This window comes from Strix aluco, chromosome 1, assembly GCF_031877795.1.
Source record: "Strix aluco isolate bStrAlu1 chromosome 1, bStrAlu1.hap1, whole genome shotgun sequence".
NCBI classification, from domain to species: Eukaryota; Metazoa; Chordata; class Aves; order Strigiformes; family Strigidae; genus Strix; species Strix aluco.
Window position 1 is genome coordinate 43108596 of NC_133931.1, and position 18137 is coordinate 43126732.

General features: G+C 36.2%; 1 protein-coding gene across 1 annotated transcript in view; it reads right to left on the minus strand.

Moving 5' to 3' along the window:
* Window positions 1-18137, minus strand: part of RP1 (RP1 axonemal microtubule associated) — a 179519-nt gene that overhangs the window by 69848 nt on the left and 91534 nt on the right. Inside the window, exons 28-33 of the mRNA XM_074819124.1 lie at window positions 16843-16924; window positions 14703-14758; window positions 14513-14545; window positions 8957-9126; window positions 3231-3450; window positions 1686-1840 (exon numbers count right to left, since the gene is read on the minus strand). Of these exons, the coding sequence (XP_074675225.1) occupies window positions 1686-1840; window positions 3231-3450; window positions 8957-9126; window positions 14513-14545; window positions 14703-14758; window positions 16843-16924 (716 nt within the window). The remainder of the gene's footprint in view (window positions 1-1685; window positions 1841-3230; window positions 3451-8956; window positions 9127-14512; window positions 14546-14702; window positions 14759-16842; window positions 16925-18137) is intronic.

Consider the following 18137-nt stretch of genomic DNA (forward strand, 5'->3'; position numbering starts at 1 on the left):
ACACACATTAACTTTCTGACAGTCAAACAGTTATGACAAGATTTTGCTTCTAATCAAATTTCTATCTTGTGGAGTACTTCTTCTAGTTTCTAAAATTTATCATACAAACCTAGGTATACATTAATAGTCCTAAAGAAAAGTTAGAAATCTAAAAAGAGCATGTCCACTCCAAGATAGGTCCTGAATTCTTTTCTAATAGTCAGAAAAGCCTGTCTTTCTGTTTTTCTTACAAAATGAAAATAATTGTGGAAATAACAAATGAAGAAAAGAGTAAGCAATAGAAGGGAGGAAGTTAAGATGAAGGTGGAGAACAATTTGAGCAGAAGATGAGAGATGAGAAGGGAAGCAGAATGGAGAAGGTAGAGTAAGACAAAAGAGAAGTAAATACAAGCATCAGTGGATGAGAATAGGGACAACAGAAACAATAAGGAAAAATGTGAAATGCAGAGAAATAAATTATATGCCCCACTAAATTCTTGTTTGTTTTGTAAATGAGGTGTTCTGTATATGACCCAGTCTAGGGCCAGATGGACCTGATGGTCAACAAGGTTATGAACAACTGGAGTTTAAACAGCAATGTCTGGGATTATAATTAACACCATCATCCCAATAAAACATTAATTCAATTACAACAGGAATTTACTAAACCAGATGTCAAGGCAATCAAAAAAAAAATATATTAGCAAACTGATCTCTAAAGAATGTAGTACTTGCCAAAGTCCTATGTGTTGTCCCTGATACTTTTTAAATTAAAATATTGGAGAAGTAGATTTTCTGCTACTAATATATGAATACCTTCATATGGCAAAACATTGATTTTTTTTTTTTTTTTTTCTAACAATAGTCAGGACACAACAGCAGACTACAAGAAGAAATCATTAACTTTTTTAATTAAGACATTTTAGGAAACAATTCTGTGCATGAAGGTAAATTAAAATAATTATTGTAGAGTGCTATCTTCTGTATCTAGACATAGCCCTGAGGAAGACACAGAAATGAAATTTAGAAATTCTCTCAGTTTGTTACTGATTTCACTTTTACCCTACCAAGTGCTGTGGTAATTGTCTAATGAAATAATTTCACAGAAATCTAAGACTCTCCTTGACAATGTACATCTTGGTAGTGAGCTTTTTCAAACTTCAGTGTTCAGTGAGTGAACCTCTCATAGGAAAACCTAATAAACAAGAGAAGAATTCTACTGTTATCAGTCATCTAGAAACAGTTTTTATGTGCATTCTCTTCTCTAAGTGGAATTCTTGTCTCTTGTCTAAATTTACTGACTAGACATTGAGTTAGCACTTCATGTGGGATCATGGTTGCAGAAACATCACTGATTGCAAAAGTCTCAGAGCAATTTCTGTAACTTACTTCTAATCACTGACTTTTAATTCTCTGTTACCTGTGCTGTCTTATATTTGGACAGAAGAAGTAAGAAACATGATTACAACAGTTCTCCCCAGTAATCTGCTTTCTATGTGCTCATGTGGAGCCTTTATTGTCACTTGGGGATGTTCTTGTACAGTAAGGAAATAACACTGGCATTGGTCTACTGTGAATATCTGGAAGAAAATATCTGTTTCCAAATTATTGCCCATCTGTAGCAAGATATATTCTGAGCAGGCATTAAGTGACACTTAATACAGTTCTAACCCCTGCACATGTAAGACAGCTTTTTTTGCCATTACCTTATTCCTTTGAAATTTTCTTCCTTTTGCTAAAGATGTATGAAGTTTCCTCACACCTGTGTCCCCTCTTTTGCCATAGAGAGTGATATAAACATCTGCAAAAGTTTCTGCTCCCCAGCAGTCGCCAATATGTACAGAGACAACATACTTATAGACTGTACAAAAAAAAAAAAAAAATTTACGTAAAGCTGATTAAGTGCAAGGTGTACTTAAAAGAAAACAGCAATACAGAGTATTTAGTAAGACTACTGCTTGGTTTTATTTATGCAGCTAGCAAAAAATCTGCTACACAGTGATTGAAATGGTCAGGTCATTGTATGCATCTGATCTCTTCATGCTAAGCTCAACTAAGATTTTCCATTAATTTCCTTAGAAATTCAAAGGAAATTGGACCTGGACAATTCAGACTTATGTAGCTTAAAGCTGCTAAAATCTAGACAAATTCTGCCCAATTCTGTTTTAGTGTGCAAGATCTGGAAAATAAGATCTCATCTGAGTTTGTTCAGGGACTGTTAGAAACTGAATTATTTCTGCAGTAGATAATAACTATCGCAGGTCAAAGAATAAGACACTATGCAAAGTTTATGCAAATTAGAATATCAGAGACAGATGTAGTATAACATCTGGATGCACGACATGACATATAGGTAGAAAAATTTACAAAATGCACTTATTAATTTAATGGGCATGACAGGAGCTCTAAACTTTTTGCCTCTATAGTGCTCCTGTACGAATGCACTTCTACACAGTCAGATTGGATTTTCTTCTGAGAAGATCATTAAATTGCATATATATTCACAGTCATACAAAAAGAACAACCAAAATTTTTCAAATGTCATTTTTAATGTACAGTCCTGCTGAGTTAACATTTAACTAATGTAATGCTATAGTTTCTTTTAAGGTCTTGAATACATTTGAGGTATTCAGGGACTAGAACTTCCGGAACTGTAGTTTAGAAAAGAAGTTACGTCTCTAATTACTTTTATCTCATGTGTAACTGTTAACTTTTCTGAACAAATGCAGTACTCCTATAGGTCTTCATATGCCAAGTTTATATCTGAATATACTCTGAAACTCTCAGCATGTCAAAAAATAGTCCTTAGGGAAAGACAAATAAAAAACTTTTTTGTACAATGTTTATTTCTGATACTTGTGTTAGTAGCTAAAGCTATTGTAAGCTAAGCACCTCAATAGTAACTCTACCACAAATCATTTCCATGGCTTTGAACATGTGCTTTATCTTTAAAAAGTGTAATTATATTGTTCATTTTTGCACACTTCAAATCATACAGCAGATTTAGCAGCTGTGAAACCCAATATGCAACTTAACTGGAAAATTAAAATTTCTTAAGTGGTCAGCATTTTTGCAGTGCATTATGAAGACAGTTGCAATAGAGACACTGAAGATATCAAATCCAGACAAAGCGCTATATTATATCTGTGGGATATAATATATATCCTTTATAAGGTTAATATATAAGGTTATAATATATAACCTTTTCAAGAGGTTAGTTTACATTGTTTATATCTTCTCGGTGTTTTTACCTGGTAAAGTTTTCTGGTCTGCATTGACTGAAGGGAATTCTTTCACCAGCTCCTTATCTTCTCTGTTAAGAGAGAGCCAGCAGTTACAGTCAAAGTTCAGTTCTTGTTTTGTATGTAGCTCTTCTAAGTGAAAAGACTTCAAATGCCAACCCTCAAAGCCTGGCACATCATCACAGCTGACCCGAATCTTGTATACATCTCCCAGATCTCCAGTCTCAACCTGCAACAAATATCATGAGGAGGAGAGTACTGTCAGGGCTGGTTCACTTACAGACATTTTCCCAAATTGCTGTGTAGAATTCCTAAACTTAACATTAACTAACAGAAAAGCTGGAATAAGTGTGGTGACAGAATCAATCCTTCTCTTTTCATGGTATGATAATGGATGAGATTGTCTTCCTTATTTTCCTTTAGTATTGTAAACATGATACTCTACCATTAGGGTGAGTCAAGGTTAAAATTAGTAACATCTGTGCACTTAAGCTCTTTAGACAAAAGGTAACATGTAAAGCTTTGACCCTACTGGATGAACAGAGCATTAACTTACAGTTAAAGGTTCTGATATCAGCAGTCAAGTGAGGTATTAAAATTAATGATAATTATTATGAGCCTAGAAAGTTTTAACTAAATTCTCATTTGCAAAATTATTGTATTTAGAACAAGAAATTACTTTATAACCAATTATTTGGAAAAGAGAAGGTATATTTCGGCATGAAAGTAAATCATTAATGTTACAGAAATAACTGTAGAACAACAGAGCCCTGTTCCCATACTACATATGGGAAATTCAATATCTGGTTGATGATTGTGGACTTCTGTGAGATCTGGTTAAACTATCCAACCTAGGACTGTGGGAACTGGGATGATCAAACTGTATCAAGCACTAATGATCTGCCTGACATTAACCACTGCATCAAAAGTCTTCTGAACACCAGGAAGTGGAGTGCTGCAGCCTTTCACTAGGCAACTGCAAGAAAGACAAGATGGGAAGTGATTTTCAAATGAAACAAGACAAATAAAAAGGTAACAATTATTTCTAAGAAGGTTCGAAACAGAAAATGTTGCCAGTGACCTTGTTTTTCTCTCATATTGCTTTTGTTTTTCCCCCAGACCAGTCATACATAAGCTTTGGTGACTGTTGCCAGGAAATAAATCTTTTGTGCACCCAGTAGCATCACAGCAAGAAACTGAAGTTAGTCCTAGACAATCATGCTTTGGGACCAGCAGCATCACTAGCAGACTGGCTCCTGAGACAGAATACAGAGCTCCTAATAGATTAATTTATTCTGCTTCTCAACAGAGCTCTGCACTTGACAGCCCTTCACTGCTGACCTAGCTTGCTTAAAGCTAGTTCACGTGCCTTTGCACAGTGGACACATACATGTAGCGAAGTATCAGCTACCTTGGTTGCCATGCCACTCCTACAATATTTCAAGATTTAAGGTATTGTTCTTTAAAGACCAGGGAGTAAATACTTCCCACTGTCTATATAATAGCTCTGAGGCTGCAGTGAATCTCTCAGCTCCACAGTACCCACAACAGCCACGCAGTAGTAGCTTTAGACTGAAGAAGAGGGCACCAGACTTGTCCTCTTGTTAAGCCTAGCCTGCCCTGCCTGTCTGTATACCATCGTGCATACAGATCTTAAGGTTGTCCCAGACTACAGTGCACATGTGAGGGAGATCAAACTTGGATAGATATTGGAGGGAGATCTATCCTGGATCTAACACATTCTCACAGATTCCTAACTTGGTCTCCACCATTGTGCCATGAAAAGGTAATTTCATGTCAAGAGTTTTTCATTCATGCTGCATATGTTGCAAAGGATACCATTAGCTATATCATTAGATATGGTGGACTAAGTGGTCTGATTCCTTCTGAAATATGCATTCATCTCATACTAAACTTAATGGGAATTATTTGGGTTTATTGACAGGAGAAAGCACAGGTTCTTCACCCATCTAAACTATGGTTCCTTCACAAGCAAATCACTGCTGCTTCTCTTCCAGAATCAGACTAGTCACTTGTAGAATTACTGCCTGCAGACTTTCTTTCTTGCAGATGGACCCCATGATTGTATCACACAGCTACTATAAATGCCATGCACAACTTATTCCAAAAATGGAGGAACTCTCTGGTTTGGAGTTGCAACATTACAGAACTAGATTATTTTTATATGACAGGGCAAGCTGTACCTCACATTTTACTTTGTCTTCTGCTACACAAATTTGCAATTCTCTGGGCATCTAAATTGTCATAAAGACACGTGTTATAATCCTTGTAGGCAATGCACAGATGAAATATATAAGAAAATAATTTCAGACTACATGACAGGCTATTTAAAAGCCACCATTTTCCCTTTTGTTTCTAGAATCACGATTTCAATTAATTCCATGACTGCCTTTGAACCAGCAAGCACTAGTAATCATACTGTCCATGATCCATGGAATTAAACACCAACTATTTTCAATTCAGTGTATTAGATATTTCCCCCCTTTTCATGGGTTTGTTTTTCCCCCCACAGCTCTGGCCATTAACCTTTCTGTTCAGCTCCACCACTGTAACAGATCATTGCCATTACATCATTCTTGTAATCCTTTTTTGAGCTATTTAATACGATCAGTTTCCCTTTGGAATACGATATCCTATCTCTGACCCCATAATTGGCTTTTCTCTCCATCGATGCCTATTAATTGATGTAACACGACCTTCAAAGCGCAGACAGACAAATAATCCATCACAAAGTATACATCCAGTGAATATCCTGGGTTTAAATTTGCAAAATATTTGCAAGAGGACACTTTACTTCATTTTTTATTCATTATTATAATTTCCTAATTAATTTTTCTACATTTATTTCTTCTGAGCAGTTTTATGTAGTACTCAATACTTGAAATCTTAGCTGAGTTGGATGGCATTTGTCATATACTAAACACAATATTTTTTCTATTACATGATTGAAGGACCACAGCTCTTATAATCAAGAGGATGCTCTGGCAAAGCCACTGGGGTTTTGAAGCTCTCTGAGACAGGTAACTGATGAAGATGATTAGAAAATTTCATAAGAGTTTAAATCTTTTCCTTTTTGACTCACGCAGGGCTTCTCCAAAGATATCATGCCTAACATAAGTAAAGCTTTGTAAAATTTACTTTTTGGGTGCACATTTAAATTAAATTCTTTATCACTTCCCTGTTAAAAAAAAAAAAAAAAAAAAAAGCATGAATGATTCTAGTTAGAAAGGTGTGGTCAAAGCATCCTAAAATTCAGCTGAACAGCTTTCTGTCAGGAACGCCAGAAATCATACTACTTGTTGTTTGGAGCATCATCTCATACTGCAATGTCAGTTAACTTTCATTTTCCCAGTTATTTTTTAATGTGTTTGTTCATTGGAGATGGCATGGTTTCTTGCCATGCTATCTTCAATGCTAGAACACTCAGCAGATTCAATAACATTGACACATCACTTATTTCTTGATTTATTTATTAGAACTAAGGTGTTCTAATTAAATTTATTCTTATTTAAGCAGCTCACCCACTGTACTACAGATGCTTGAGACCACTGAAACCCAACAACTGTACCTGATAGCATGCTGCTATTTTATCTCTTTTAACAATTTGTTCTTTACGCTTGCTACATGCAATTAAACTACACCTGTTCTTTCATAAGAGTTGGTTAGAAAAATTTTGGATCAGATAATCATTCTGAATACGATACACATCTGTGCATACATTTGCGTGAGCACCTGGAAAATCAGGAATTTACATGCCTCCCTGTCCTCAGTGTGCAATAAATGTCTCTCTGAGATCAAAATTAAGTTTACTGTTTCAAAACAATGTGAGCTGCTTATAGCACATAGCCTGTTGTTCTTTTTACTGCACTATATTACTAAGGACATTTGTCTAGGATCAGGATCTTGAGGGGGTTTAAAAGTTCATTTACTCCTGCTTGTTGGAAAGCTGAATTCACAGGTTGTCATCCTTGTGATATCATGCTCATGCCTTCAGCCTGCTGCTACAGTGTGAAAACATGAGCAAAGCTTCTGCATTCTTCTGAATAACCTCAGTAAGAACAAAGAAAGGGAGAGTAAGAAGAAACTGCCTTTATTAGCTGAACGACCTAGAGAATATATGAAGATATTTATGGAGATATCCATGAAACTCCAAATGCTCCTTTATATCAGACCCCCTATTCTGATTTTCTTAGAGCACCACAAAAACTGTAAAACACTGTAAGCAATGTGGCAAAAAGAAAAAATTTCATGCACAGTAAGCAATGTTCAAATAGTATTAATTTCTTCATACAAAGCAACAAGAACAAGGACACAAAAAGTTAAGGCACTAACCCAAAGACAATCCAAAATATGAACAATCATCTAGAAAGCCATTGGGGTCAAGCCCGGTACAATGGATATGGTACTATGGTGCCTGGGATAGTAGACTATGAGGAACAACCACGGCTGACACATAACAATACTAATTTCTCCTAGCATGGTACTCAGTCATTGAAATTAGGCAATCCGAACAAGGAATACATGCCATTTGGGAAATTACTGCCAAATTTGATATAGCAGAGGTCTGCTTTATAGAATGATGTTTGCCAAAATTCAGCCATCTGGTGTGGTTGCTCCATACATTGATTCTGTTTCTATTGACATTTTCCTTTTATGTCAATGGCTTAGGAAGGTCCTTTTGTTGCTTGGTGTGTTTCCTGTCTGTTTTCTGGTAAGCAACTGCTTTCTTGTCTTTAACAAGTGCCACTTCTCTTCTCATTTACTCCTCGTAAAGTTCCTAAATTGCTTTAGCTTGTTATTTAAATTAAAAATTCAGCTTGGATCAGGTCATTATGATGAAGCTTTGACAACATTTTCTAAATGTATTTTTGCCATTGTTTTCAGAATGTTTATTGCAGCCACTGAATAGTATTTCTGAGCTTTATAAAACTGTCTTGAATTGCAAACAGTTTCTCTCATCTAACTGGCTAGAAGCTACACATCATGCCAACCAACAGAATTTGCAGTGACAGCCTAGAAAGCCAGGACAGAATTTGAACATTAAAAAGATGTCTCAGATGAAACCTCTCAAAGCAGCAAGATGTGTGTCAGATGTACAGGTAGTCAGGTCTGCGTTAGGGTTGATTTTAATACTGGCATGTATATGCTATTGCTTCAGGGTTCATCGCACTTTGATATGCGTGAATGCATTCTCCTGTGATTTATGATTATCCAGAAAAATCCTCCGCCTGCTGTCCTGAGAGATGGAACTACTTTGGGGGAGAGTGGAGACTGCTTTACAGAGACTGAAATAAAGGAAAGAAAATCCAAGTTATGTCCTCTGGGAATACTGCCCAATCCTTAATTTTCTGCATTTGCTAATAAATTTTATATTGCCTTTTGTATAAATTGCAACTCAGGAATCTTTAGAGAATTAGAAAAAATGCAAGATGAGCTGCTGGATGCAGTAAATTACACAAAAGAGACCATTTTTCTCCATGATACACACCCTTGAAGGCACTGAAAATTCAGAGAACACTGCAGATGGCTGTAGTAGAACAGGACTACCAGCAGAAGACAACCCAAGATCTAAAGTTATATCATTCCATCTTTGTAAATAAATATGTCATTTGTACCAGCCAAACTAGCATTCCATATATATATATATATATCTCTTTTGGCTAGAGAGGAATGTCATGATAAGCTCTGTGTAGCACTGTACATTTATGACTTACAATGAATTCATCTGTTGCTCTGGGTAGAAAGCACACATATCCTGGGTTTTGTGGAGAAAGCAGAAGCTCATCACTTTTGCCCTTTGAGCCATAAATCACAAGGGTCCTTTTACACTCTTGTGGCTCTGGGGAATCTCCATCTGTTTTAACCTGCACTCTCCACTGTTTTGCTAAACAAAATAAAAATCACATTTTTAATATCAGTGACAGGGAGTAATGGATGTTTTTGTTATTATTACAACAGTGAATTTAAAGATGACTATGAACTTACACCACGCCTTATAAAAATATACTATCATTCCTTCTCTTGAAGATAAATATAACTTCAATAAGACTTGCTAAATACAACTGTTGAAGTGAGTACACAAGCAAAAATTAACACCAAGGAAGCAGGAAAAGGATAATTAGGCTAGGTTTTTGCATTTTTATAACAAATCAGTTGCTTTAATTGCAGTAATTCATTTATTAAATTTCAGTTCTTAAAGTGTTCATATGTAACATGAAAAAGAAATCTAACACTCTGAAAGACTTGTATGTGATCCATTTGTAAGAACTGCTGGCTATTACACAAGTTAAACAAAGAAACTTAAACCTATTTTCTCAGATTTCTCTAAGCTTCATGTTCAGTTTGCTCCTTTGTCAGATCAGATCATTCATTAGGGTTGAATCCAAAATGTAGGGAACTTCAAAGAGGTGTTTGCACTGGCCTCAGATCATGACTTGGGCCTTTCAGAGATTCCTTTTTGGTAGGTGACCTGTACTCATAACAAAGTTTGAAGTCCCGAATGCAACCGGGAAGCTACAGAGAACCATTTCAGGTGTGGAAATAATACTGTGTCTTAGATTGACAGTATAGATTAGAAAATTACCAAACTGCTTGAAAGTAAATCTTCCGCTGAATTCAACTTAATTATTTGTAGAAAAGACACTTGATCCTGCATGGCAAAAGGAACGTAACAGTGGAAGAATATCAAAAGCCTATGTTTAGACTGTGACCAATAGTGTGATAATATGATAATTTGCTAATGGGATTAATATAAAAGAGAACTATTTCATGATTGAGTGTAAGCCTACAATGCAATGTGTTGACAAAATAAATTTTAGAATAGTTTAGTTCAAAAAAAAATTGGATGTGATTCTTTTTCTTAGAGTACCATGTTCTTTTTTCATACCTTTTGCTTTCCTCCACCTGCTTGGAGATGGAGACTGGGTGAAAACCTGGTCTGGCTTTCTTGATTTATAATTTTCCCCTGTTTTTCACAGTTTTCTTTATCTAATTCTGGTTTTCCCCTTACTATAGAAGCTGTTTCTGTATTACATATGACTGTTCCCTGACTCTTCTGGGCTCAGCCATAAAACAGCAGGCAATACACATCTCACAGTCAGTCTGCTGAGTAACACACTAGCTGAAAGGATCCTTCCATCTGAACTCTTTTTTTGAGGTCATCTCCAGGAATGAGTCAGATGTAGTATGTGGAAGATCCACACTTTGCCTAATGAGGATCTTTTGTTGTTTGATATATGTGCCAGCTTTGAATTTTATCTCCTTGTGCCAGGTTGGCATGTGGTACCCCTCAGGGTGTCACACTTGGTGAAGTCAAGCATCGTTTGAGCTTCTGCTACTCCTGAGCACTCCGAGGGGTTTATGAGCAGCTTCAAATTTTTACAAAGACTCCTAGTATAGCCCTGAACCTCTTATCCTCTCCAACCATGCCCCATTTTGAAGGCTGTCCCAGGAACACAGCAGAGAGGAAATTAAGATAATTTTGCATTACTGTGTTTCCCAGGTGAGCTTGTTTTTCCTCTTTGTAATATCCCTCTCCTTCAGGAGAGAGCAAGCCCCAGGTTAAGAGAAAGCATGGATGCATAACTGCCTGTTCCTTGCTCAAAGAGGCAGCATGTTTAGAGAATGTACTTCAGGCAAGCTGATTTATTTTAATTAATATCCATGATTGTGTTTGTAATTATTATTTCAGAAGAAAGGCTAAGACACCAGTTGGGAGTTTTCCAGGAAATAAATCAGTGGTTAACAGATTTAAGGCCTCTTAGCATCTGTGACTGCTTGTTCTCCTACATTTACTTTTAATGCTTCTACAATTTGGTAACTGAGCTAACCCAGACTGACTGCGTTTTTTCTCAGTTCAGCAAATTCATTTAACCTGCTCATGCCAGAATAAGAGAAAAATCTTTCGTCTAATATTATATTCACTTAGACAGCTACTTGATAAGGATGGCTACACCAGACAGGAAACTGATGCCAAATACCTGTTGTGTTCAGTGATTTCTATATCTCTTTTCAGGATATTCTGAGGTTCTGGAAATCAGATAGCTGCACTTGAGTAGGTTGTCTTCTGTGTTTCATATGCATGGCTACATTAAAAATGAGACTTTTCCCTGATACTACTGAACATTTTCACTTTGCTAGATGTAGAAACAGGTTGCTTACTTCCTGGAGATTGTAGAAATTTGTGTTGCCTTGAGGCAGAGCAGTCGGTCTGCTTATTTTATTTTCTTAGGAAATTCAGCCTCCACCTGGCAATATATACTGTCATTGCTTTTTAGAAGCAGGACCAATCCATTTACAATTTGGAGATTCTGTGATTATTCTCACTCCATTAGCAAGTACTTGCAAGGTAGGGAATAATTTAAAAACAAAATAAGTCATGGGAGAACTTACTGAATATTTTCTCTTTTTTTATGAACTTTTTATACACCTTAATACCAACAACCTTGCACAACACAAGAGCTAACCTAGAAATAACTCTTAACTGAACTTTGGTCATCATGAACCATATTTTATTCACTACCCACAAAAGCCCACAATACCACAGAGCACCCCACAGGAATTACATTACTGGAACCCAGCTCCTTTTAACTGACTTCAGCGTGGACAACATTGGAATATACTATGTCTTGTCTCCTTGCTTTGAGAGAAAATTCTTTACAATGTGCTGTTATGATACTCCACCTATTTTGAGGCAGAAAAGGAAAAGAAATAGAGAAAATAGAAGGACAAAGTAGTAAAATTTCCCTAAAATGTAGGAAACTATTAGAGAGTGACATAAAGCCCCATTCTCCCTCAAAACTTCATAATTTGAGAGCTGAGAGCAGCTACCTGCCTTCTCTATCAGGGCAATATGCCTTGTCTTTTTATCTTGCATCAAACATACAAGGTGGAATCAAGAGAATACAACAAATCTATTTCTATGCCTGATTTTCCAAAGCTTCTCTGTAATCTACAGATGTAGAAAGGTTGCTGAGAAAACTTGATATGGGCACACTGCATTTTGGCAGAATCCATAGCTAACAGTAGTATTCACAGGGATCTAGGATTTATGCCTCATTAAAGCTGGCATAATGCCAGCCTGGCTGAAGAAGGACCAGGAGCCCTCAAGTAACCTGCTTAGCAATGATGACTTTCAAACTCTCTTGTTTGGCTAGGTGGTTGAACAGGTAACTAGCCTTATCCAAAGACGGTAAGATTTCTGACCTTCAGAGTGACTTATAAAGTGTTTTGTTTTGTAACCTTTGCTTTAGACCTGACCTAAGCACATTGATCTTACCCTGAAAATCACCAAAATAACACTGAATTATGCCAATCAGCTTTTTATGACTTTCTCTGAAGCCCGCTTGCAGACTGCAGCTCATATAGAATATGACACATGAACGCATAAAACACGGGCTCCCTAACATCAACACTACTGCTTGCTATTCAGTAAGTGTATGTTATATGGAAAGTTTTCACTTCCACTGTGAATGGGACTGTTTATCGCTACTATCTGCTTTACCATGTGAAATCTTCACTGCTACAGCTGCTGGGAGAATTTAAGGCAATTACTTTTTCTTCCAAGACTCCGCATCTCTGGAATTTTCTCTTATCAGCTCTAACCCTGGTACTGTGTCATGATGGATTGACACAGAACTGAGTACAAGGCACCTTTCCAAACCTCTTGTGATTGTTAACTTCCTATAAAAGTCAGTCTTTTCACATGCAAGGTGTATGAGATAACCAGTACGACAACACAAATTAAACTGTGAACAATCCTGAAATCAGTCCTGCTCATCATCTTTTTTACATAAGGCATAAAAGCACAATCTCTCACCTATCTCAGTTCCTCACTGCAATGAGCCCCTGGGTAAAGAAAAGATGGCTAAAGAGCAATTCAGGCTAAGCTGATGCATAGCTAATTGGCAGAATACGTCCTAAAAATGTTCTTCTCCTTTATACCTTCATTATTCAGAACCTCCGATTTTGGCCTAAGAAATCATCACACACTCTTTGGGTCTTCCTGGACATCTTAACAGTGTGAACGTTTTACAAACTGATTAAGAATAAGCCACTCCTTTCCCCTCATAATCAATATATTATGTCTAACTGTTCTTGACATGCACAGGTTCTAGCAGTCTGTGCATCTGTGCCTGCTTATTATAGCATAATAAAGAATAAAGCTGCACTGGAAAAACCTCAGATTAGTAGTAAAATATAGTCTATTTTCTGAACATAAGGTGAAATAGATGTTATGGCTGCATCTCTGAACTGTGCGCTTAGCAGAATGCAGAATTCAATTCCAAGTCACTCTTGTGAAAATCAAATTTCTCTGTGGGAAAGCCTTTACTTACCTGAGTTAATCAGTCTCCTTTTGTCAAAGTTATGTTGCCATGGAGCAATAAAGCTGTTGGCTAAACTGTTTGATTGAATGCAAATGATTTAATTTTCATTGAAACTGGAATTAGATTGAGAGATCAGGACTCATCCTACAGTAGGCAAGTCACTGTTCTCAGACAAATGTAAATGTTACTTTTTTTACTTTAGTTTCTTCCATACAGTTCCGAGACACAGTTGCACAGAATTCACGTTTACAGTTAAATGTTCATAAAGATACTTGTGTCAGTCTGTTTCTCTTTTCTGGTTAGGGAGAAACACAGAGATGGTATCTCAAATTTTAACACTTGGGAGGTACTACTGTTATTACAGTGATGATGCTGTCTTTGTAGGCATAAAACCAGAAAGCTGGGTGTGTAGTTTTTTGTGAAAATATTTTTATTAATTCAAACAGATTTAGTCAACTGAATGCATATACTACATTTAGCTTCACTAACAGATTTGGAGTTTAAGCCTGCATTATTTCTGGCTACTGTGGGAATACCCGCATGGATTTTGACCAGAAAATGCTTCCACTGACACTTCACAACACATTTTTCAACTTGTTGATGTTTGCTAGGGGACCCGTCCCCGTGTATTAAATGACAGTGACATTGGGATAAACAAAACAACACTTGAATGTTTTCTCAGAGAAATTCCTGGCTGATTTCAGGACAGAATAGTAGAAATATGAAGAAACCCAGAAACGGTTTATGAGCAGCATGCTTTTCTCAATTACTTATAAAGGCCTAGTCCTTTCTGTAGACTATTGCTAGCCAAATTATTTTCATTTGCTCTCACAGTTGATAGTTTACATATACAATGAGGTCACTTGCTCACATACTCATCATTTAATACTGATTTGCAGGTTAAATTCAAACAGCAAAAACAATAGTGTAGAAAACAACTCCTACGTTTAAGGAATGCCTTCATTGAACTGCCATCCTCTAAAATATGAACGGGGAAAAAAAATATATGATCAAACTTTATTATCACTTTTCTTCTTAAGTTACGATCTTATTCAGAAGGATTCTTTAATAATAACTAGGCATTAAGTATATACTATATTATTATAACACAGATTTTCTTTAACAAAATACTTACTATTGGCAATTAGCTCCCTCTCAGTTTTCCCATCATCTTGATATTCATCCAACCATCTTTCATTGCAAAAACAAAAATAATAATAAAAATTATCAGTAAATTACAAGTAATCTGACAATTACCGTCTCACACCAATAGTATTTTTCTATACTTTTTTATCAAATTATGCCTTGAAACTACTTCCTAGATCAAATTTTCTTTTATACATTCATCATAGTCAGCCTTATTCATATTAGGAGAATTTGGCTCACTCTGCTCCAGGCAAATAGGAATTTTCATGGTAGCTATATGAAGTACTATAGTACTATATAAAGTACATTATATGAAATACTAAGTATTTACAAGATCAGAGCCTTAACTGTACATTTGGGGAGGTTATATAACCTGCAGTGGTTAGTTATATTCATTGTACTTGAAATTATATATAACACCTGCAGGTCTGGAAGTTTCTAAAGCTTCTGTAGGTCTGCAGCATTTAACTGAACTTCTCTTTTTACTTTCCTTTTCTTTTATACTGATGAATTTAAGGGGCTTTCCTGCAATATCATTTCACTACAAACATACATCCATACACCTTCAGTTGATCTCCCTTGCTGATACAACCGTATACAGCCTTTAACAATCTCACTTATTTAAAAATAAATATGTGCACACTATCAGCTTCTATTCTATTGAATCCATGTTGATGTTGCATTTGTTTAAACCCAAGATTCCATAATATATTTCACTTCCTGTATGTAACAAAACACTATGAATAAATCTCTTATGCATGAAGTCTGAACTCCACTGTATTTCAACTATTGTTGCAATGAATAGCCTGATTAACTTTTGTGACCTATCTCCTCATTCTCTCCTAAGAAACGAAAGATCACTAGCAGTTTCTAAAAACAGAAAGCAAACTTTGACATATTGGCAGCACACTTATACTGCAGGCAAACAATGACAGAACTCCTCTAGTTCTATATATAATGTCTCTAATCTTTTTCTAAGAGTTTAACAATTTCCTTTTGACAAGGCAGTTTTCTAGAGAGCCCAGTGTCTTTATTAAGTATCCCACCCTTTAGAGGAGTATCATAAAATCTCCTTGAAATTAAGGAAACAATTCTCTCATTCACCTACTCTTCCAATAACCATATTTAATGCACACCAAACCAATTAAAAAGCCTAATAGCCAAAAAAGAAAACTAAACCAGAAACCCGATCATCGGAATAATAGTTCTGAGAGGAGTAAATGATCATTTTACATCTCAATAGTTTTTTTGTAAACAGGTAGGATACCTAGAGAAGGAGAGCTGTCTTTACTGAACCCCTAAAGATTTTCAAGACTTTAAGGCACAGTTCCCAAAATAACATGAAAACTATTTCAGGCACGTAACCCAAACTCATAAATTCTGGAAACCGCATACTACAGAATATAATTATATGGATCCAAATTACAATTCTTCAAATTATTTCTCTTGTATTAAATATACTTATATATAAATAACACACACAAATCTTTAATCTATTGGCTTATTTTATTTTTTTTTATAGCTGTATGATTCAACCCAATGACTGCTAAAAGTTCAGGTTGCGGTTGTCTCAGATGATAAGAGAATTTGGAAGAATAGGCTGTTTAGTAATTGCTGTAACTGAGAGAGTTGAGCATTTTTGAATTCTACCCATGGTAGCAAAATTCTAGACCTAGTAAGACAGACAAGTAGTGATTTACTAAATGAAAGAAAATATTGTAGCTCTCCTTTAGGAGAAAAGTTGAAGATCTTTCCAAAGATTTCCAGTATGTATACAAGGTTTTCAGTGATCGAGAAAGAGAAACTGACCAGATCTTTACACATAATACCTCTTAAAAGATTGAGAACTGAAAGCTCATTTATTTTCATGTGGTCTTTGAATAATTTAGATTAAAAAAAGATCACTGCACCTTTCATCCTATGCAACATACGGTTTGGGGATTCTTTGCATTAGGCTATGACAGCAACTTTGTTCTTTGTCTTCAATGGCAAAATTTTGCATCCCTTGTATATTGAAAAACTCTGGAGCATTGCTCATACATCTAGGTTGTTTGCACATGCTTGTTCTGCAATTTTTCCCTCAGGTTGACGGCAATGTAACAAATTATTTTTCTACATGTATGACATACCTATTACAAGGAAATACAACCTCCTGATCTTCCCTTCTTTCTTTATGTTTGATGACAATCTTATCCAGAAACCATCCATTGCCTGTGTTGAAATGACAAAAGTGTATCATGAGAAATAATGCTCCTTTTTTTAATAAATTTAAAGAAAAAAGCCAAGATTATCTTTTTCCAGCAGAGTTATTTATAATATTAATATATTCCATCATATTAAAACAGAGTTTAGCTAAATAGATAAGATATATTAACAGAATAGAAGTTTTATTATTCTGTGTCTCTTGCAAGAGGTACAATGTTAATTCTTCTCTGCCTTACTCTGTTTTAATTTTAAGAGGGGTAGGGTTTTTTTCCTTGGAGACAAGTATATGCATACATCTGTGAACTGCCAACACCATTCACATCCCAGCCTACATCTTTTGATTCCTTGTGATCAGGCACAAGGATGTTGGGTTAAATCAGTTTATGCAGTTAACTGAGATCTGTGTGAAAGATGGGAATTTTGATCCTTGGTGAATGAAATTATTATTATATATACAAGAATATTAATTAACAAATCATTAAGACTACTGCTGTCATTTGCAAATGGAGTGGGACTGCAGCCTTGGAGGGGCTTTGTATGTCTAGGTGCCAGTAACTGGGAAAACTGAGGACCCAAGGATCCAGGGCCAGCAACTGACTGAGTGTCTAAGGCCAGCTACTGGAGGCCTTATACACGCATACTGTATATATATGCATATATTTGTCATTAATGGACTGTCATTCTGATCAGCTGGAGAGTGTAACAGGATAAAGCCATTGTTCCTGTTTGTGTATGTGCATGTGCTGAATTCCTGTGTTGATTTGAATGGCCAGCCACGTGCATATAGATATGTGTTTTATAAATGTGTTTGTGTGTTTGCCTACTGGGAACACATACTCAGCCTTGTTAACTAGTGGGATCAGCAGGCATGGAGCTGTGCAGCCTCACTTCTGTTGGGCTACTGAACTCATCCTCTCCCTAACAGCAGTAACTACTGCCACATCCATGGTGATCTCTTAGATCACTTCCAGTAGCCATCCTAGAGACTGGTACAGTTCTCCTGCGAAGCCCTTTTCAAATACCCTGTTCTCACTATGTCTACACCACTCACAACTTGTCATATTGCTTACGAGGTTTTGCCTGACTCATATGATGATTTATCAGCACGTTGTAGCAAAACATCATGAGGGATGTTTTGGTCAGAAGCAGACAACTGTTCTATTTCTTCTCATGCTCTGCTTCCCTGGCTGCATCTGAGTCTGTAAGTCCCTAGAATACA